Genomic DNA, 23,600 nt, shown 5'->3' with positions numbered 1-23,600 from the left:
TCCAAAGAATTTTTCCTTGCACTCAAGGAAACAGAACTAAATTCTCTTTGGAGAAATATTATGGTTTATTAGTCTCTGTTTTAAGTATAGGATGCTCTATATTATGTGCATCATCCTATTCGGTAGAAGTAAATGTGATGAAAGAGATGGAAGCAGTTACTTCTCTGTCCAGAAATTTGCAGCACAGAGAAATGGAATAAAATGGAGAGATTTGAAAGCAGAAACACCTGAACACTATGTGGGATCTTTCATACGTATCTATGTAATGGAAAGAAACATCCAGAGAAGGAGCAAGCAGCTAAGAGGTTGGCTGGGAAGTGGCGTGGATGTAGGCAGCAGCAGCATTTCTTTTGCACAGCATGGTGCCTTGGCTGAATGGGAATCAAGAGAATGAACAATAGAGCACGTGCAGCTATGTGTTCACAGGCTAAGACACTGTCCTCAGCGCAGATCCTGTGACCTTATTTAAGGCAAGTTAACAGGATGAGCAATTACCAGTGAAGTCAGATTGAAATCTGAATCTCAGCCCTTATGCTATTAGCTACGTGGCCCCAAGCAACTCCAATTCCTCTGAGTTTCAGATTCTTTGTCTAAAAGTTGCTTATGATAATGGTGCCCACCCCACAGAGGGTTTCTGAGGAGTGAAAAGTTCTGAACTCAGCACAGGGACAGTCTCATACAGACATTCAGGAGGAAGAGTTTAAGATGTGGCCAAGGGAAAATTTATACCATGCTGATTTTCCAGGTTTGAAAGTATTATGTACCAAAAAGAAACAAAACAACACTTTTTCAACTAATATTAGGCAATCCTTCTGTGACACTCAGCTTCCACAGCCTTTGTTATTTTCAAACGTGGCCTTGACATAAAGCATTAATATGATACTTCTGCAAATGACAATGACCTTAAAGAGAAGCGTTATTTTATATCAAGAAAGCAATCTACAGGTTGCTTTCTGTATTCTTGTTTGTAATTTAGGTTGTCCAAAAATATGTCCAAAAATCAAAACATAAACCTTCAGGCTTATTTTAATATTCTAATTTCTATTTTTTTGACACTGGGATACAATTAAGAAAGACTACTCTTGACACTATGCTAATTTCTGAAAAACATTTTTTCTGTTTTTAAATATTAGCAGAAAGTGAAAATTCTAGGAAGCACCTTGTCATCATACTGATTTATTCATGTAGAAGTGATAGCTTAAACTGAAAAGCAGTTGGTTTACTTCTAGTAAACAACAGCCACTGTCCACATACCAGAGTATTTGCGTTTTAGTGAATGAGAAGACCTTGACCAGAGGTATTTTTGAGCTTTCATTTCTATCCTGTGCTATGTGCAAGTGCTCATCTCTGCACACTATTATTGGGAGTGGAGAAATGTGTTCTTGCGTATTAACTGTGAGAAAACAAACGCCAACATAGAAAGTGCTTTTAGAGAGGATGGTTTTGTTCTAGAGGGAAAAGTGTCACCACACCCACTGTTGCTTTGTATGTGTTGTAAGCCAAACTAGGTGTTTGGTCTGGGCTGAATTTACTGGCTCTGGATTCTTATTGCTCAGTTCTCTGGTGTAGAGTTTGCCACCTCCTGGTGAGTCCCTTGCTGCATATTCTTAGCTCACAGTTTTTCTGTGGCTTCCCAAAGGAGGAAAATAGCTGCATATTAGTGATTTATGGGACATTTAAAGTGGAGCACCAGATAAGAACAGAGGAGAGAAGAGATAAGGCCAGTAGGGAGATAAGGAATACCAGAGGGTGTTTTGTATGCAGTGCATTGATAGAGAACTCCTCCAGGGGCAAAAAAAAGCTTTACCTTCAGGAATTTAAAATCTGGGAAGGGTGGAAAGAAGTGATAAAGATATTGAGAATGACACTGGCCCTGCAGCAAAAGCAAAAATACTCAGATACTTCTAAATGACCCTGGAAACAAAGGATTTTTTTCCCCCATATACAATCTAAAAAGTGAATCGCTATTTTATGTATCTAATTGTTTACATTAGAAATATATTTGATATCAGACAGAGCTGTGTTTGAAAAAGAACTTTTAAATTTCAAGCACATTTGTATGTAATCCATTTTACATTTCAAAGCTCAGGAAGTTCACAAGATTTGGAATCAGAGTTCTATAGTTATTTGATTCACACCATACTTCTAAGAGCTAACTACTATAATATGCAAACTGTTCTTTACCTGTAGAAGAGATCAAACAGGTAAATAAGGTGTCTGTTTATGTTATAGCAGCATGTGACTGTGTTCCTAGCACAAGGAAAATGTATAAATGAGGTACCAAGTATATGGTACAGGAAAAATGATATATAGCCAAGGTCAGGATCAAAGTGGTGTTGGGCATTATCAGGCATGAAATGAAAATGACGGAAAAGATTAACCCCACACACTAACTACATAGAATGCTATCTGGTGTCTGAGCAAGTTTAGCTTTAAAAAAACCCCAAACAAATCAAGAGTCATGTATCTCTATGTGACCCAGAAATTTCAGCAGAAATGATAACATGTCTCTATAGAGAGCTGTCCAAGTATATATATTTAAAAGAGCTTTTTTCATAATAATCCCAAACTCAAAAGTCTTAAATTTTGAACAGAATACTACTCAACAGTAAAAAGGAGTGAACTACTATGTATGAAACTAAATGAAGAATATAAAAAAATCCTACTGAATAAAAGGACCTTGACACAAAATAGTATGATTCTTTTCATATGTAGCTCCACAACAGGTCATCTCTGTCCAGTGATAAAAATCAAGACAGGAGCCGGTGTGTTGGTGCACACGTGCAATCCCAGCACATGAGAGGTTGGGGCAGGAAGACCACTGAGTGAATTCAAGGCCAGCCTGGACTACATAGTGAGGACCTCAAAAAACCAATCGAAACTAAAATAAGAACCTCCAGAAGTTCCCTTTAGGGGTTTGGGCTAGGCATTGACTGGAAAGAGGCCTGTGAAAAATTAATGTTCTTTAACTTAATTGGAATTGTGGTTACACTGTTGTCTATAATTAATAAGACCCAATGATCTAATATCTGTGCATTTTAATGCATGTCATGTATGTCAACAAGGTCTTGATAAAAATGTCCAGAAAAAAGCAATTATTCAACCTTGTGAATCTCTATAGTACAAAGCAGACTGTAAAATCATTACTTCTAATATTTAGAATACTGCCTTTTTTTACATCAGGAGAATTAAACTTAGATTTCTTACCCCAAAAGAGTATAGGTTAGTAGAAAAAAGCTTTGGAATCAGAAAAATTGGTGCTTTAAATTCTGAGATCTCACCAGCTAGCCATGAGCTGTATGCCTGGCTTTGTATCGGTAAGAGGAAAAATCTGATTGCTGACTTTATATCAAGAGGCTTGATCTTGGAGATAAGTGCCCTAGTTTAATGAGAGGCTATGATACTTTGAGTGACTATCCTGGACTTTTGAATCAGGGTCAAACTTTTTGAAGGATATTCCCAGCCTACACCTGTGATTTTTCAAATGCGGTCCCAGAGAACCCATAGCATCATACTTCCCCGACTACAGTTTCAGGGTTTGAAACTCTTTATAAAACACAGCTTTATATTATTCCTCTCCCTGTCCTTCTCCCACCCTACTTGAGTCTTAAGAAACTGTATATATATATATATATATATATATATATATATATATATTTGTCTATAGATTTCCCTACTATTATTTATCAGTATTTCTATGTTTATCAAGACGTCATTCCCTTTTATGGCTGAACAATCTTCTATTATGTCAAATTACTACATTTTCTGTATCTACTTATTAGTGATGGACATTTAGGCTGTTTCTACCTTTGTCTATTATGAATAATGTTGTTATAAACATCTGTGTAATTGTGTGTGTGCATATTTTTTTACGTACATTCATAGATGTGCAGTTGCTAGGTCACATGGTGATTCTGTTTAACATTTTTTTTTTATTCTAAAGAGGGTAAAATTAAACATAACAAAATAGAACAAAACAGATCATAAGAAAACAATTTAAGAAACACAGATTTCAAATCAAGACCACTGGAGATCTTTGCTGTCTATCATATTGTCTGTTGTTTTCTTCCAAATAGTTGTCCATATCTTCACACACAGTGAATTCATACTGAACAAAATAGTACTAAACTGATCAGAACAGGATGATGAAGGCATTTCAGGTCTTAAAGACCAGACATTAGGGAAGTCAACAATGGCTGCCATAATGTCTCTCATTTTCTTCAAAATAGCTATCCATATCTTTATGTATGTTGAAATGAAACAAAAGCAAACAGACTAATATCACTCTGGATAGAAAATAATAGTATTGCTAGACTTTATATAATGATGCTATGGAATCGGCACTGGGTATCTTAGTGTCTCATTTTCTTCAGAGTATTTGTTCATTACATTGTGCATTATGTAATCTATTCTTATAAAGTGTTTAGAAGTTCTACACATGTGTGAATCTCTACCTGTATACCTATCCTTTCTGTATGAAGAGGAAAAAATATCAAAACAGCACAACAAAACAAATTTCTAGAAAAACATGAAATAAAAAAGACATATAAAACTACAACACTAAGTGACCTACAGTAGTTACTATGGTGTCTTTTGTAATTTTCAATAGAATTGTCTATATCATCAAGCATAATATAATTGAATATAGCACTATATAGCAATATTAATAAAAACAAAACATTGGAGACAGTATAGGACTTCAAAAGCAATTAATAGTCAAACCGGAATGGGTATCCTATTGCATCTTGTCATCTTCAGAGTAGTTGCCTCTGTTCTTAGACTTGATACTATCAAGCATACCAAACAAAATCAGTCAAGACAAAACAGCGATCTAACAAACCAGATTCAAATGAGATCAGTCATAGTAAGATAGTGTAAGTAATACAGAGCTTCGGATTAAGTTAATAGGAAATTAAAGATATGTACCATAGTATATCCTGCTATTTTTGGGATAGCTGTCTGTGCCCTCAAATCTAGTATGACTAGACAGACTGAAACAGAATAAAATCAAACTAAACAGAGTCATAAGACTAATGTGGCTTTTAAATCCTGATACACTATTAACAATGTCCTCTGCCTGCCTTTTTAAGACAATTCCTCCCCTTTCCCTTTCTCAGGGTGCTTTGTACATTTTGGGTTCCACTAACTTTTATTTTTTAGATTGGGGGGGGGCAACCCGCTATTTACCTAAGTGGTTCTGAACCTTTTTACCCCTGAGCTTGATCTTGAGCCATATTCCTGTATCTATTAAAGCCTGAAGGTTTTCATTCCTTATAGCTGAGTAGTTCTCCACTGCACAAAAGTGCCATGACTTTCCAACCTATCTTCCGCTGCTGGATCAGCTGTCCCTATTTCTCTTTAGTTCTCTATCACATAAAGCATTGTTTTCTCATCTTTGACTTTTGGTTAATTAACCCTCTTTCAGGTAGATTATACTTCCTATTCAGAACATCTCGATAGACCCTATCTCCTGATGTACTCTGCCTATGTTTCTTTTTGTTAGTGTATTAAGGCCATCTGTGTTAGAGATTATAGCCAGTCTTTTCTGCCTCATCTCTGCTGTGCTATTTTTCTGCTGTTGGTTGTCTACTTTTCTCCTTCATTCCACTGTATGCCCATTCATTGAGGTCTCTCTGCCACTGTTGCTGGAACCCTGGTGATTTTTTTCTCTCTCTCTAGAATGTCCTTCAGTATTTTTTATAGGGTTGGATTGGTGGTCACAAACTCTCACATTCCTCTTTGTCAGGAAACATCTTCCTTCTTCAGTAATTTTGAGAGACAGTTTTTAGGGTATATCAATCTGGGTTGGAGGTTATTTTCTTTCAGGGCTTGGAATACTTCATTTCAAGCTCTTCTTGATTTGATAGTTTGTGTCAAGAAGGCTGTCATGATTTTGATGGGTTTTCCTTTATAGGTGATTTGTTTCTTTCTCTGACTGCTTTTAATATTCTATTTTTATGAATTTCTGTGATCTTGATTATTATATGTCGGGGTATAGATCTATTTTGGTTGTAGCTGGCTGGAGTTCTGCATGACTTATGTATCTGAATATGGTTTCCTTTTCCTATGCTTGTGAAATTTTCCTTAATTATTTTTCTGTGAATAGCCTTTGTAATCCATTTGTGTTTACTCCTGCTTCTTCGCTCATGTTTTTTATTCTTAAGTTACAAATCCTCTTGTTGTCTTCTTGCCTTTGCATTATTATTTCCTGGTTCTTTGTTATTTTTAAGACATCTTTCCTTTCGTGACCACACATTGCAAATCTATCTTCAAGTTTTGAAAGTCTAACTTTAGTTTCTGTCAAGGAATTTTGCCAGTTTTTAATGGAGTTTTTAATTTCCTGGTAATCTCTTTGGATCTGTTTCATGTCTTCTAGATTTTGTTTATATTCTTCACCAACAGTTTCTCTTCTTTTTCTGGGTTCCTTATTCTTCCATCTGTGTCTTCATGAGAGGGGCTTAGCATTTCTTTTATTAATCTTTTTATATCTTGCTTCACTTGAATTAGAATTTCAGTTTTAAGTTCGAGTATGAGGTCATGAAGGTATTTCTTTATGTCTGCTGATGCTGTGTCCAATATTGCTATTTGTTGCCCTCCATCTCTTCTCTATTTACCTCTTCTGGACTTATTTTCCCTGGGTCAGTGGCTGGAGGCTTTTTCTTGTTTCTTTCTCTTGTCATGTTTCTGGTTTCTTTCAGACAGGTGTATGGTGGAGGTCTCAGGCCCTTTCCGTATTGCTTATGGTTTTTCTAAAGTGTACTGGCTAGGGAATTGCTGCCCTCTCCAGTTTGCTGTTGATCTGTGAGGTGCACACAGGGATAATGTGGGCTGGCCACTCTCCTCTGAACCAGTCAATCAGTAAGTGTCTTCACTATGTTAGTCTATGCTGTATGGATGTCACAGGTTTGGGAAAGTTTCATCCCTGGCTATTGGGTCCCAACCAAGGGTGTGACCCAGCCCAAGCAGATCCCACCAGTCCTTTTTGAGCCAGGAGAGGCCAACTGCCACCACTTTGGTTCTGGGCTCAGGCCCATCCTGCCCAACTCAATATGTCATCCAGCTGGTCACCCCCTCTGCAGGACCCAATTCCTAGCACTCACCATAGGTTAATGCAGCTCTCCACGTTGGTTCTGCTCTCTGTTGTGCTGTATCCTCCCACCAAGGGTCTCACCAACTGCCAATTTTGGCACTATCGTGATTTCAGCACAGCCATGAGTCGTCTGACTCCAGGGCCTGCCCAGCACAGTGTGGGACCAGCCCGAGTGAGAGTGTGTCTGGTTCTATCCTGTCGTCCATGTTTCTCCTTTCTTTTTTCTTTTCCATTTTCTTCAGTTTCTTCCTGGGTTGTGAGAATCCCTCTCCTTTGGTCTGGTCTTCTTCATGGTGTTAAATTCTAGCATCTGAGTTGTTTTTCTTAGAGAGGCTCTCTACCCCACTACCCATCAAGCTGCCACCTTCCCAGGATCTCCTGTTTAACATTTTGAGAAATTGTATTATCATTTTCCAAAGTGACTGCATCATTTTACAACTCCACCAGCAATGAATGAAGATTCTAATGTTTCCATATCCTTGCCAACACTGGTTAAGTAATTTTTTGTTTTTTTTTTAGCAGAGCCTTCAACTTTGAGTTCATTTGTATGTTGTCTGAGGTTAGAGGAGTTCAAAGGTGTCCAGTTGTTAGGGTCATCTTTCCTTCAGACCTGATGAGCCTCAGCTTGGGCTGGTCTTTGTAAAACTTTTCACACCCCAAAGACTCTTGCTCATGAGGTAGAGGAACAGACAATCTCTCTTCCATGACAAAGTTAAGAAATGCACTCAGACCTCTAAGTATTGCCTGTTTGCTCAGGGACGGGTTAAGTAAGGTCAGAGTAGTGATTCTTTTTTAAAATGAGGATTTTAAGAAAATGAGGATTCTGATCAGTATTTGCAGCATCAAAGTAACTAATATTTATTGAGAGATTATCTGGTGCCATGTGTCTGAGTGCTTTACATAAATTTCATGATAATTCATTACACATGAATTATCTTATTTAGAATGCAACACCGATTATGGAAATGAGTAACATTAACCCCTTTTGAAGAAAGGATTCAGTGAAGAGCTCAAGGACTCCCTAGGAGTAAGGGTATATTGATAGTTGAACTCACAAAAGTTGAGTCCATAGACAGAGCATCATTCCACCCTGCAGTTTTGTTTTGTGATTAATTTTTTTTTGGTAGGCTTAATGTATCTACCTTATTTACCATTATACTCCCATAAACTAGTACAATTCCTGACTTATAGAAGGGGCTTAATAAGATATGATAAATAAACAAAAAAATGAATGCATAAGATTTGGAGCATTTCACAATGAGTGATCATTATCAGAAAGGATTAGTTGTGTTTAAAGCAACTAAGTTTGTGTTATGGCTTGTGTTTAGGTGTCCCCTCAAGCCTCTTGAAGGTGGAGCTTTTTCAGAGATGGTTGGATTCCAGTGTGTGATGCTGGGACTAAGGATTTGTATTAATCCACTGAGTGACCTGGCATATTTCTGGGTAGGATTAAAGATGCTTCACCCTTCGAGTGAGCACCCTGTGAGTGCTACCAGCTCTAAGGGAAAATAGCCTGGATACAATTTAAATAAACAGAAAGAATCTACAACTTTTACTTACAATGTGTTACCTTGTGCCTGCCATGAACTAATTTCTCCTTTGTTATGTCCCTCTGCCATGCCACCCTGCCTTGAAGCCAGCCAACTATGAATTGCAACCTATGCAAATTGAGTTAAATAAGCCTTTCCTCCTCTAATTTGGAGTGTGAGGTATTTTGTCTCAGCAACAACAAAAACAGTTTATAATGTGTCTGCATACACTGCCCCCTCTCTCCTAAATTAAACACTTGGTTGTCGGTAAGTCCTCATCATCCTGCCTTATTCTGTAGTATAATTTATCAACTCAGTCACTGACATTTCCTTTAACTGTGGGGTAACAGATTGTAATGCATCAAAACTTTCACAATACAAACATTTTGTTTGCTCAAAGATAGGTAGGAGTAAGATAAAGTAAAAACATTTAATTTGAAGATTTACAAACAAGATAATAAAAAATTGTTCCGAAACACGATGATTGTATTATAAAAGGTTTAAATGTATAAAAGGAAGATGGAGCGAGATATTTTGCTACATTACTTCCTACTCAAAATTCTCTTCACTATTTCAAAAATATGGAAATTCAAGCAGAGAAAAGATTGTTGTTTGTTTCTTTTTTCTTGTTCTCATTTTCTATTTGTTCCCAGCTCCTGCTTCTCACTTTTTATTCTGTCAACCTACATACATGAAATTAACCTTCTGAACTATTTCGTTCTGCTTTATTTAAAATTTAGCTGAAAATTCTTCTTGAGTAAAATGAAAAAACTAACACCTACACTGACTTCTATTTAAATACGTTGATTTTCTTGGTTCCACCTTTATTGAAATTTATATATCCCAATGAGAATTTTTTCCCATAGTAATCTATTTGAGAAACTATGGAAAGATGATAATGTTCAGAACATTTTGGCCAAAGTTAGCATATAAGCTTCCAAAGAAGGTTCTTCACTTTTCTGCAGTGACTAACCCTGTTTTAGTCAATTATCAATTCATTATATGATTTTGCCTTTAAACATTTTCTGACCATTTCCTAGGTATTGGGGGTTGAACTCACGACTGTGTGTTTGCAAGGCAGGTGCTTATGGTGCTGAGCTAAATCCCCAGCCTTTCTGATCATTTCAATGGAATTTACCATTTAAAGATGAAGGCAAATCATTGCTGAATAGTATAGAAAAAAATGTATCATATTGTACACTGAGAAAGAGTCCAAGAAGGGGCTGGAATTACAGTCTTTGGAGCTAAAGTATAAGCAGTAAAACAGGAATAGTTGGTTGCCCTTCAAGAATGGTTTCCTTGAAGGAGATGGGACCAATGCATATCTTTAAAAGAAAATTCTTATTTCCATTTGTTCAGACAATTAAAAATATGTGTTTAAGCAGTGTTCTAGGCATGCTGCTATGTACTGGGGTTAAAAAGGTAAACAAAATAGGTCATTTCCTTATACGCACTGAGTATTAGTGAACACCGGGGCACTATGGTGGAATAGAAAGAAAAATGGGATTGGAATCAGACAGACCTGGGTCTGAATACTTGCTGCAGTGTTTATTTTTTGTGTGATACTTGGAAAATTGTATTCCCTAATGTGTAAATTGAGAATAGGAGGCATGATTCCGTAGCGTCTCCCCAGTGTTATATAAGATAATATGTGGGAAGGATGTAGAGTGTTTGGTACAGAGGCATGTCTGGCTTTCTTGTTCCAACTCTAGTTTGGGCAAAAAGTTTTATAAGCTTTATTCAGTGTCACAAGTCTAGATTTGTCAGTCTGGTATTAATAGGACAAATTATTGTTAGATAACATTATCCAATCTTATTTCTCAAAATATGCATTCAAGCTTTCTTTCCTCTCTTACTTGGATCTGTCATTAGTGATGGTAACTCCATTTATTTGTGCTTACAGATCTCTCTTTTTATGCTTTTGGAAGCATTCTCAATTTTTTTCTGCTTGTTGAAATTCTACTCACTTGTATAGATTATCTCATCTCCCCCCAACTATTTCAGAGAATTTCCCGAAAATATAGTATTTGCTTACTTATTATAACTCTTATTGGTTTTATTTTGCATTATAAAATTTTACTATTATGAACTATGTTCATGTTTTATATACTTTTATATTTATCAAACATTTACTATATTTTATATGAATGGAATTTATATTCTCTTTAATAATTTTAAGTGGAAAGAACAACCTCCCCACTTTCATTAAATTCACTAATATTCATGAGTAAGTAATAAATAGCATGTTTGTGTTAATGAACATCTTTGAATTTTAAACTTTGCATTCTGGATAAGAATTAGCGCTATGAATTTATGAAATAAGGCCTGTGTGAAGAAACAAAAATGTTGTTGCTATGTACTATATTTTTTCTATATTGTATTCCTTTGGAATGATGGGTAGAAACTATTCAAATGAACCTGTGAAATGTGAAGGGTCCTAAAAGTAAGCGGCAGCTAAGAAAAACTAACGTGCATTAGGATTTTGCATTGCAATGTAATTTAGTGCTATTGTTTGAGGCTGAGAGGATCAAGAGAGGCTAAAGGAGAGTGTTTGGTGAAATAAAGAGCATGGGCTTGAAAATTGTGCTTGAATTTTAGTTTTAACATTACTTATGTGAACTTGGACAAATTACTGAAACTTATCTTGGTCTCAGTACACGCCCATTTCTAATTTATAAAACAAATTTAATAATGCAAATTTTGAAGAATGTAACGAGAATAAATTTTTGTTAGTCCACAGCAGTCTCTCGACAAATGGTGGCTGCCGTTTAGAGCTACAGCTTAGGTAATGACATTAAAGTAAGTTTTAAAGAAAATCAGCTTCAGCATCAAAGGAGGCAGAATGTCTACACCAGCCTTTGGTGGTTATTTCTGTGAAGGGAAGGTAGATCCAGTAGGTTAAAGTATGACAGCAGGAGAAGAGGGAAGGTAGTCACTAGCTATTTTGAAAATATCAGCCGTCACCCCCTTTTAATTCTGGCTTAAATGAGTTTAATTTATATTATATTTCTAAAGGATTCTCAATAAAAATATTATATTTTTGTTTAATGATTCATTATAGCAAAATTTTGAATTTTTTAGTATCTAAGATTATAGTACTATATGCTACAGATATTCTAGGTTGTTTACTTTCTTATATGTTTTTAGAAACCATATCATACAATGGATAATATTTATTTTGCATTAAATATAGTTATAATTGGCGATTGAAATTCAAAGACTTAGAATCAAGTCAATCATATTTATGACCACAGATATACCGTTATCATAAAATACATTTTTAGTTTCAGAGCAATTTAAAGGGACATCAATATGTTCACTCTCCCATAAAGTAGATACATAGCTACTGTGTACACTAAAATTTATCATAGTCTTAGTAAAATAATTCAATACTAGGAGGTCATATTTATTTTGCTATGAAGTTGATGCAACAGCAAACACTTTAGGTATGGTAGAACTGATTCATTGCCATTTTCCTCTGGTTAGTTTCATATATTGCAAGAAGAATTTTAGTCTTAGATAATTAAACTAAACCGTAAGCTCTGTGCCTGTTGTAGAAACAGGATGAAAAAGAAGATCCTGGAAAGGAAGGTGATACTGCATAAGCCTTTACAACAAGAAAGGAAAGAAACAGTTGTTTTTATATCCATTAACTAAAACAATAGCAACAATGACTTTGCTCTGCACTTATCCTGCTGCCTCTGTCTTTACAAAATAAACCAATAACAACAAAGATGTGTTAAACCATTTTCAGTATTCAGTGCCAGGACACTGTCTGTGCTGATGGGTTTTCAGAATACTTAGGACCTCATTTATGAAATGAAACAGAATTATTACTATTGTTAATATGGACTTTAAAGAGGGTGTTTTGAAATATTTTTCACAACCAAGACTTTGTGGCATCATCCTTTTGTGCTTGCTTCTATGATTAAACTTGGCTTTTCAGTGGGAAAATAGATGAGAGCTTACGATCTAGTGAGGAAAATGGACAAAGGGCAAGAAACAGAAACAGGTAAGCCTCCCTCAAATGTCAGGGAGGTAACTGGACATCTTTACCTGCTGCATCTCCTAAATGTTACAGACTGTGAGTGACAAGAAAGGTTTTTATTGGCATCATGCTTAAAGTTCCAGCAATTAACCTTGTATAACTATTTCCAGAGGAGCAATGATTTGTTGGCTGGAGATAATGTGAGAGCATGAGTTACCATCTAACTACAATATGTACTTCGAAACAACAGAAGTTCTTTAATAATCCTTGATCATGAAGGTGCCTAAAGGAATAACTAAGCCATTTCAAAGAAGGATCAAGTAACTGACCATAAGAAGCTAAAAAACTTTTGCCATTTGATTGAATATGTATTCTCCAAATGCTTCCCTGTGAAGTAAATTTTTTTCTAATTGGGTTTAAAAACGTGAAGTTTTCTTGAAAAATTGATTTTCCATTAAGTTACTAAAGTAGTTTCTCTTCCCTTCTGCTTGGGTACTAATTAAATTATGTCCCAACTTATTTTAATTCAGCAATCAATTTTTTTTCCATTTGCACTGGATTACAGAATCTCATTTAAAACTCACTTTTTAATGAATTCCACACGACGTAGAGGTGATAGATTTATTCTCTAATGGAAGCAAAGCAGTGACGGTTAAGTCATGAGAGCTTACAGTCTATCAGGAAAAAGTACTAAAAAAAAGCAAATAAAATGTCTCATTGTTTTCTGCTGGTTTCTATTAAGATCTTATGCTGTTTTAAAGATGAGACAGTAGTGGAAGGCGTAGGGATTTGAATAAAAGAATGATAAACAAAATGCTAAAATAAAAACAGTCTAAATCGTTCGGTGTATTTAATAATTGTTGTAGGACAATTTCTAACACAGTGATAAAAAATTTTATGAAAAGAGAAAATGGTCATAGCTATTGACTGTTACATTTGAAATCATTAAGTAAAAATATTAACTGAGTTATTCTAATAGTAAGATGGGATTTCAGGTTTGAATTGTGGGTAGCATGAATAATTAAAAGATAAATAATTCAACAAACATCTTGAGGCTCTATGTATTGGAAGATGTTTGCAAATGGAAGAAGTCATGAAACAATGATTATACAGGATGCTTTTGATGCCATGCACTGATAAGAAAAACTGATACAGTGTTTCATATATTACCACCTCTTGAAACTCATAAGACACATTTCTATCTTAAATAAGGGAAAGGTCAAACTATCTCCAAGGTCAAACTCTACTTCATGTGTCAGAATTATTCCATAGACAGGGGGAAGAGAAAATGGTCAAGCATGAGAGAGAGAGAGAGAGAGAGAGAGAGAGAGAGAGAGAGAGAGAGAGAGAGAGAGAAGGAGAATGAGAGCAAAGGAGAGAGCAAATGAACCTAAACCAGTAAGCTGGTTTTGATTGTGTTAATCTGAGGAACATCATTAAACCAAATGGAAGGCTGGGTATTTAGCTCAGCGGTTTAAGTGCCTACCTAGCAAGCACAAGGTTGAGAGTTTGATCCCAGGTACCAACCAACCAACCAACCAACCAACAAACAAAACTGAATGAGGGCTTCATCAGCACCGAGAACAGGAACTGTGCATTTGTTGTGGTTTCCTCAGGCACAGTTTATCTTTTCTACATTCCTCTTCCTTTTAAACATGCTTAGAAAGTTCCAAATGCGGTTCTCACACTCCCCACGCTCTTTCCCATCTAATTTGTTTGCACATTAACAGATCTCTGAAACAACCCTTTAAGTTACACAATTGCTTCATCATACAAATGTCATTGCTGTCAACTTTCTGATAACAAACTCTTACCCCATGCTATCTAAATAGAAATATTGGATCTCGGTGGTTCTGTTATCCAAGTCTCTAACTGAAGCTACTATGGTATGCTAACCAATCTTATCAAGTTGGCTGGACTCAGACATTTCTGCAGAGGATTTTTGGTCACAGGAGCACCAAACTCAACAGTGTGATGATCCCTGTATTTTGACAGCAGAAGGTGCATTTAGGGTGTGGGGACTACCAGGAGATAGGTTCACTGGACCATGTATTTTCTCTGGGTAATCTTCTTCTATGCTCTGCTTCTTGGCCACCTTAAGTAAACACCTATGCTGTACCAAGACCTTTTGCTTGACCCTACTCCGACCCATAGCAATGGAATCACCTGTCTATAGGTTGAAACCTCTGACCTAAAGCTAACCATCTTCTCTTTTAAGTTAGGAGTATCTTGTGTTTTGTTGCGGCAGTGGGAAACTAACCAATACATATGGTTCATGGTTCCATTTCTAGATTCCAAAGTTACCCTTGAATTCTTTTTTCTGATTTTGTTTGGCATCATATAATTTATGTTGTTTAAAATCACATTTAACATTGTTAGATAAAAAATGAAAATAAATTGATCATGTAAAATAGAAAAACATTTCTTTAAAATTGTGAGAACTAAAGACAATCCAAGACTTCAGTTAATTCACATAATTATAATTTTCTGCAGTTAATGGACAGTATGAAAACAGAGCACATACCATTGATAATAAGTAGTTCTCCAGATATGAAATATAATTGGAATCATTCCTCTTACTATGAGAAAATTTCTATGTGGGTCTAGTCTACTACAGATACTTTGCCAGCTAGACTTCTATTGTATGATGTTTCTTATGCCATGATAAAGGGAAATAGCCTCTCAACTGAAAACAAAAATGCATCATTCCTGGAATTCTAAAAAACAGTAATGGTACTCATTATTTTTCATTAAACATTCCAGCGTCATTCAGTAAGCATAATGGTGATGAGAAAAGAACAGAGAAGTAGATACACATAGGAAAATAAAAAGTAGAAAGAAAATATAAAAAACAAAGATAGACAAAGGAAAAATAATGGGAGAGTCCTCACTGGCTGAATGGTTACTGCATACCGCACTGTATATAACGTACTGTAAGAAGATGCTACATAATGTTAGGTCACTGCAAGGTTTGAAAAACAATATTTTAGATAGTGTTAAGTACGCGATCTCCGCTGGTAAGTGGATCAATCAGTACTGAAATCTAGCACCATTTGACCTTGAGGCTGAATTTTTTCACAGAAATCAGTGTATTTGGCAATAAATAAAAATTAGAGTGTGAGGGTGCAACAGCCCAGAATGCTATGCAAGCAGAAGCAGTTAAAACTCTTAGCATGCTTGCAGGAATATGGGACTGTCTCATAAATATCATAGTCAGTATTTTTGAATAATTTAGGTGACAAGAGTCTCAGGACAGAAATCCTCTTATTTGCAATTTAGGTGACAAGAGTCTCAGGGAGAGATGAAAAAGGAAGAAAAAAAAAACCCAAGAAAGTAAGAGTGGGAAGAAAAAAGTGATTCTTTTTGAGTATTCACCTTACGTTCTGTATTCTAGAGTCCAACCTGCCAGCTTAGGGTTAAGTCTCAAACCCAAAGGATTATTAAAAGAAGAGAATGTTTGATGTTCTATGTTCTCCTAACTCAGGCAAGAGCGTGTTCTAGCTTTTCAGAAGCCCACTGGATGTGATCTTGGGCTATCATCTCATGGGTAGTGACTCAGGTAAATGTAAGTGTGGTGTATCCTGGAGAGGTGGACATGGGGAAGTACAAGTGAGTCAAGTTCTGACATTTAACCAATGAGCTAAAGATCCAGTTAGTAAGCATCACTCAGTTATTAAATATTAGTTATGATTCCACTTTGTAACATAGTCATGAGAAATTTACAAAGTCAAACATTGCAATAAACCATAAAAAGTTTAGCGAAACATCTCACTATCTTGTTAAACATTATGGTTGAATGAATGCTTGTCTTCATATAGGGACTGGATATAATGTCAGTATTTGTTCGCCCCCAGGGAAGAACCCTTATAAAAGTCATAAAATTGAAAACAGTGCTTTTCCTGGATAGCCACAATACGACTGACTCTGTCTCAATATTTCAGTATTAATTGTAATTAATCTCTTTGAAATGTGTGTATTTACTTCTTTGGAATATTATATATTTTCTTCCAAAAAAATAGGTTAACTGAAATAGATTTTTCTTCTCTATAGCCAGATAATGTTTAGAGCACAGTCAAAACTCATGTCAGTGTAATGATCAGCAACACTGACCCAAACCTTACTTTAAATAAGGAGTACAAAGTTAGTAATTTTAGGTGATTCAGAGGAATTTTTTTTTTTGTTTTGTACCAGGAATCGAACTCACTACCTTGTGATTGCCAGGCAGGTACTTGTGCTGCTCAGCTAAGTCCTGGCCCCTCAGAGGATTCTTAGACAGTAAACTTTGTTGAATTTCTCTGAAGGCTTGGTCTCCTCTCTGTTATCTTTGGTGGCCCCAAAGTGATGCCATATAAGTAAAATTTAAGGATCCTAAATGATGGTGACTGTTTGCAATCTCTGGGGTAATTATAATCACAAGTCAGGATTCAAAAAAGGTGCCTGGAAAAGGAGTTACTTTAGGAGTTGGAGAAGCTAAGCATTGTTTGCTTTTCTGCTCTTGGCCTGCTGAGACATTCACACAGAAAAATCCTAGGGCCAGACAAGCATAGCATAACCAAATAGAATTGATTATTATGGAGTTTAAATGCATGAAGGATATTGAACTTCCCTTTTTAAATCACACAAAAGTACTGGGCCAAACTATTAAAACTAGAAAAACCGAAGTGAAGAGTACTATAAATATGTGAGTCATTTAAAAAATGGATTTCATATCAGCCTTTCTGAATTACATTTGAAGTCTCACCCATTATGTTCTGAATATCTGCAGGAGAAACAATGAACTATCAGCAATATGCAGAAATAATCAAGGAAAAAGCGCCATTTTATTTCTATATAATAGCACCAGAAACTGTGCAGAAAACAGTAATTATGGCAAAATACAAAGAAGGGATGATTTTTCATTTTCTAAAGAAATGGGGAGCATGTGTCTATGGCAGTTTGCAAGCTTTCAGAAAGGGTTTGTATGTCCATGTACAGGAGAGTTGTTTACAAGCAGTGCATGAAAAGCTGTTTTAACTCACACCCAGGAGACCTATATACTTTTTAATGAGGCTATAAAATCTCCCTGACCCTATTTTGCCAACTTTCAACAGTTAGAGGCCCCATCATCCTTTGTAGAGAGTGTCTCTCAATAGGTTAGTGTACGAGCAACGACCAATAAGTACAGCTTGTCATGTTACAAATGCTAACGATTTCCTTACCTCCTCCTTCTCAGCACTTTGCAGATCACGCCATTCCTCGGTTACGTGACCGAAATCCACAGTGTTCATGGGGACTTTGAATTCTCCGATAATGTCATGCTTGGAGAAACGATCAAAATCATATACGGCCATCACCAGAGTTTTGCCACCCAGTTCTGAGTATGGCACCTTCAAAAAGACATAAGGATATATCTGGTCACAAAAATGCTTAAAATACTGCTACTTTCCAAATGGTATTTAAGTTTATCATGTTTGTAGAGAAACATCAGAGAGATTTCCCACACTTAAATTCAGCCTTTTAACAATTTAAAGCTTACAGTACTTTAGAGTACATGAGAACTTACCATAATGATTTATCGCTTTATCCCAAGGTTCTAGAATCTGTTGGTTTTAATAAGTCCTACCACCAATTATCCTATAAACACACCGAGATTATAAAGAACAAATTGCTTTGGACTATATGAATTTCTCTCATAAAGTATTTTGTTATTTGTTATGGTTGTGTCTAGATGTCTCCCACATGTGGGCATAAGTGAGGCTTTTTCAGAGGTGGCTGGATCTAGAATGTATGATGCAGGAATCGATTCCTGAGCCAACACTAGGATCAAGGGCAGTAGAATTAAGGGTGTGAGTGCTACCAACCCTGAGTCGGTTATAAGGGGTAGAAAGAGCTGTGGTTGGCCCTTGCTTGCTTTCACTTTGCTGCCTCCTGCCTACCATGAACACTTTCTGCTTTGTAATGCCTATCTACCATGCCACCCTGTTTTGGAGCCAGTGGATTATGAAATGAAACCTCTATGACTATAAGCTAAATAAACCTTTTCTGCTTTTAATTCAGGCATTTTGTCTCAGCAAGGAGAGAAGAGTAAGACATTATTGTTATAAGTTGTAGTAAGTTCTGTTGTAAGGGTATCACTTAGCAGTAGATAACTTGTTTCAGAAGTTCCACTAACTCTTTGAAGACCGTAGCACCACTTTTTAACGAAGCAGTGACTTCTTAAATGACATGCGAGGAACCAGAATAATGAAATTCACAAGGTGCCTCACAGACTCTCTAAAATAATTTGCTGATTGACATGAGCTGACTAGAAAATTGATGTTTTGAATATCAGATATTCATTATAATATGGATCTTGAAGTTCATTTGTAGGTCTGACACTCTTTAGGATGAACGGTGGCAAAAGGCCAACAACTGATGAATTCTCCAGCTGTTCAAATATATCTGGGACAGATGCTGTGGGTTGGAAAGTTTATTAGTGACATTTTTAATATTCAGGGAAAAGCAGTGCAGTCCAAGTAAGCTACTGTTCAGTAACTGGCTAGAAATGTCTAATTAAGAAATTGTTTAGACTTGTATTAAAGATTTGATCAATTTTCATACACTTTGTATTTTGTCAGTGTAAATGGCTGTCATATGCTCCAGCAAACATCTCTCAATTAACTATAGATAATAAGAAGGGAAGGAAGGATATTTGATTGTACAGGTTTATATTTTCCAGTGAGTTTATTTTCAGTCGTTTGTCATGCTTGGAATCTGATTATTTTATTAAAATACTATTATTTTTTGAAATACTAATATATTAAAACTAAGTGTAATGCTTTTTCCTAGTTTTTAGAAGGAATCTAAAATGTCCTTAAGTGGTGAATTTCAAAGTAAGAAATAAGAAAATTTAGCGATAGCTAAATCCTTAAATTTTGTTGTATTTCTACAATCTTTCTAGGGTTTCTGATTACATTGAAATAACAATGGTCAAAAAACATGAATTTGGGGCCAGAGATATGTGCGTTTCCCAACTTTCTAGCTGAAAGAGTTGGGTCAGACAAGAAAACCTTAATTCATGTATCCAATTGTGATAATACATATTTCAGGGTGCCATTTGGAGGACAATTAAGTATATGTAAAATATCTACCATATAGTAGGTACTTAGGACACATTTATTATTGATTGAAATCCAGAGATTTGTTGTGCAAAAACTTTACTTTGGAGCATGTTGAGTCCTTGTCAAGTAGATTAAACTCATTTCTGTTTTTTGTTCTTTTTTGGTACCAGGGATTAAATTCACGACCTCACGCATGCCAGGCAGGTGCTTATGCCGCTGAGCTAAATCCCTGGACTCATTTGTAAAGCCAATCTTCTTTAAATTCTCTTATGATTCTTTCTTGCATCACATTGCCTCTTGGCATTTTGAGATACATAATCTACAGTGTCTACTAGAGAGATTAGTGAGTTTGCTAGAAAAATTGGTATATATCTTAAGGCTGTCAAGTGTATTACACTTTAAATTTATTATGGCTTGATCAAACTTCCAAAAATTAAATAAAATGGGACTTATCAAAGTTTGAGAATAATTACAATATTCTATTTCTTGAAGTTCTAAGAATTCTTTATATGCAGGTAACTCAAAACAAAGTCCCGCCATATTATTTCATATTTGATTTCTAAACTCTATTTATAAACTGCTGACCTAATATGTGTGTGTGTGTGTGTGTGTGTGTGTGTGTGTGTGTGTGTAATATGCCTCTGATTACTATTTACAGTATTTTAAAGTTTTATTTTCATTTTATGCTTTGTGTTGACCACAATAATTAACTCTTCATAAACTGAGACTTTTCATAGTGCTTCTGCTGCTGCTTCTGTGGGTACACAGAAACTGCAATATTTAAAAAGCGTTATTCAATATGTAAGGGGCTTTTGTCTTGGAAACTCAAATTTTAGAGGAAACAGAAAGACATTGCACCTTTGCAAAAACTGAAAACAGTTCGCAAAAATGACTCATGCTCTCATTTCAGTTTCATCAATTTATTTCCCACCGGTCTGTTTGCCAACGCGAGGCGTACGCTTGTGCTAAGCCTGGCTGATGGACAGGGAGATTTGGAATAAGCCCGCTGGCTTGTTCACAAACATTTCATTTTTCAAAAACATATTGTTCTAAATAATGCGTTTTTAAAAATTTCACATATTCCCCAAAAGAACTGGTTTATGAATGGCTACAAAGATCTCTAGGGACTGCAAGATGTGCTTTCCTGACCGGTGATTATCTGGCAAGAACCTCTGGTAATTATTGTTTGTCAACTAAGGCATCTTAACAGGAGAAAAAGCATCAGGGAAGAGCCTAGAGTAAAGTGAAAATGCTAGAACTGCAGAAAAACAATCTGTTCACCATCTTTTATATACGAATAGCTTCCGAGTACTTGCATTTTTCTTGAACATACGGAGTTTTTCAGTAAGAATATGTGCACCGTTTAACCACTGGAAAATAGCTTACTTAATTCTGTGAACTGGGTTTATTTATTTTTTAAGGATTTGAAAACTGAAAAAATAATGATTTTATTTCTTTGGGCAACTACAACAATGATGATGATGACGATCCTTTGGTGTTGGAGAAGTCTAAGTGTATTGACTGAGTAGGAGCGGACCTCATTTTTCAGATGTGACTCTGACATCTTTGTCATATATCCGTCTTCATTCCATTCTGAAAGACAGAGCGGAACCCTACCGTGGCTATTTCTAAATGCAATATAAAGCATTCTCTAGACTGAAGATAAAAATGTAGAGTATTTTGAATACGATTACTGTGAGTCTTTGAATAGGTGTCCATGTGTATATCTGCGTATGTATCAGTATAACACCTGTCTTTTATCTAAAACAAAGGAAAGTCACAGGTATCACTTTAAAAGTACCTTGAAAGTAAACTGCTCATTGAAGACAGGATTAAGGGTTTTTCGGTGGACTTTTGTCTCAAATTTCTTCTTTTTATCAGGGAGCAGAAACACTTTCACATAAGGATCAGAGGTTCCTCCCATGTCCAAGGCAGGTAGTTCGGCAGCCTGGATGATCCCTACCAGCAGCTGAAATGAGCCAAAGAAAACAAGCACAAACATTGGTGGACGTTTTAGAAAAGACTAATTTGTTCATAAAGCTTCATATTGTGATTTCAACTCATTCCTCTTTGCTTTTAATAAACTTTTACTCTCTTAGGAATCTGAACGCAGAAGGCAAATGAAATGAGCTTTCTCGACTTCAGAAATTTAATTATGACAGATGCAGGCTGTAGGAAGCCTAGTTTCAAGCACAAAAGAGGCTTTTAAAAGGTTGCTGATTACAGTTAAATATGGAATTCATATTTGCAAAAGGGTTGCAATCAAATAACTTTCCAGTTGTTAAAAGCTCTTGTGCATTGTTTCTCTTTCCAGGGCATGATTTGTAAGTGGAAATAAATTGTTAAACAATCACAAGTCTGTAATTACAAAGCAGGACATTTTAATTCTTTACCAAAGCCTCAGACCAGTTAAATAGACATTTCTTAGAAATTGAATAGCATTTTGAAATAAAAAATTAGATATTCAACTTTTTACCATACTTGACTTCACTCGAGTGCTGGTTACTTTTTACATTAACTTATGGTAGAATGGTTTAGTTAATATCAGGTTTAAATATAGGACAGAGAATAAAAGAAATATAACTTAAAATTCATAAAGAGGAAGGGGAATGGACAGATGGTTTTTAATGCTATGTAACGGTTTTCCAAATAAATCAGAAATCTCTGCATTTGTTCAAGTCTATATTCTTACTTATATAATCCTAAATCCCATTGGGGATATTAGAATATTATGGTACTGGTAATATCTTTGTAAAGAATAAAAGTTTGAGTGGTCTATTTTAGATATCCTACCATCAGAGATTTTTTGTTAACATACTGGTTTACTTACGATGGGGAACAAACGTAGATGCTCATTGTTCAGTAAACATGATTACATAATAGGTTTTCATTTCAGAGCCTGAAAATTTGAGTTTGTGTCTTTTTAACCAAGAGTGAAAAGCAAATTTACCTCCTTAAAAAAATTTGTGCTCATTTTCTATAAAATTGACCACCATATTCTTAAGGGCACTTGGACTAGTTGGTTCATTTTTTCATGTGGATGATGCCCTGAATAAAAATGTTTCCTGCATTTTAAAGGTTCAGTATCTGTCTGGGGGAATCATTTTACAATAGTACCAATGACTGCTGGATTGTAGTTGTACAAAACAGACAGATAGTTGAAGGATAGCTAAAGTAGACATCAGATTATAAAGACATGCTTAATAAAGCTAACAGTTTATCTCTGGTTTACTAAATTTGTATTTGGTAACTCCTTTACATGTAATGTGTAAAAACAAGATTCAATTTTATCATTCTTACTTTTTGTAACCAATTTTCATTTGATTAGGGAAAATACTAAAGACATAGCTGGAACTAATTAAAACTAGATCATTTTAGATTTTTGAATTATTTTGTTAAGAAGGGACAGGGTTTTTTCCAACTTTTTTTTGACTCCTGCCTAAAAATGATCACATTTATCTTCTCCACAAAAGGTTTTCCACTTGAGTATTTTAGGGATGTAAACAAAGTTGATTACAGTTTTATCTGTAAATTTCCTCAAAATTTATCTTCTTTGATATCTAGGAATCATTTTATAAATCAAATTAGCTAAGAACATTTGGAAAAATAAATGCAGAGTTAAAAAATTTCATTGGGGAGAATCTTTTAGATTATCAGAACAAAATATGTTTAGATTTACTTTTTATTTAAAAAGGAATAGTAAATATGCTCCTATATGATTAAGAAAAAATTCAGTGCTAGTTATTTTCTTAAAAATTCTACTGCTGAATGAAATGATGCTTACAGTAATTAAAGCCAACCTTGAAGTTTTGAAATTATGACTAATCTGCCGGGGATATAGCTCAGTGGCACAGTGTCTGCCTGGCAAGCATGAGGTCATGAGTTTGATTCCCAGTAGAAAAAAAAAGGACTAA

At 35.5% G+C, this 23,600-nt stretch overlaps 1 protein-coding gene across 3 annotated transcripts in view; it reads right to left on the bottom strand.

Moving 5' to 3' along the window:
• Positions 1–23,600, bottom strand: part of Syt1 (synaptotagmin 1) — a 515,260-nt gene that overhangs the window by 123,251 nt on the left and 368,409 nt on the right. For all 3 annotated transcript variants that reach the window (XM_063255195.1, XM_063255194.1, XM_003475946.5), the window contains 2 exons: positions 21,488–21,655; positions 17,806–17,973 (listed from right to left, as the gene is read on the bottom strand). In XM_063255195.1, coding sequence (XP_063111265.1) covers positions 17,806–17,973; positions 21,488–21,655 — 336 coding nt within the window. The remainder of the gene's footprint in view (positions 1–17,805; positions 17,974–21,487; positions 21,656–23,600) is intronic.

Source organism: Cavia porcellus, unplaced genomic scaffold (assembly GCF_034190915.1).
Source record: "Cavia porcellus strain 051 isolate PalLab524CR breed Dunkin Hartley unplaced genomic scaffold, mCavPor4.1 scaffold_8, whole genome shotgun sequence".
Classification (NCBI taxonomy): domain Eukaryota; kingdom Metazoa; phylum Chordata; class Mammalia; order Rodentia; family Caviidae; genus Cavia; species Cavia porcellus.
This window is presented reverse-complemented; position numbering and strand designations above follow the sequence as displayed.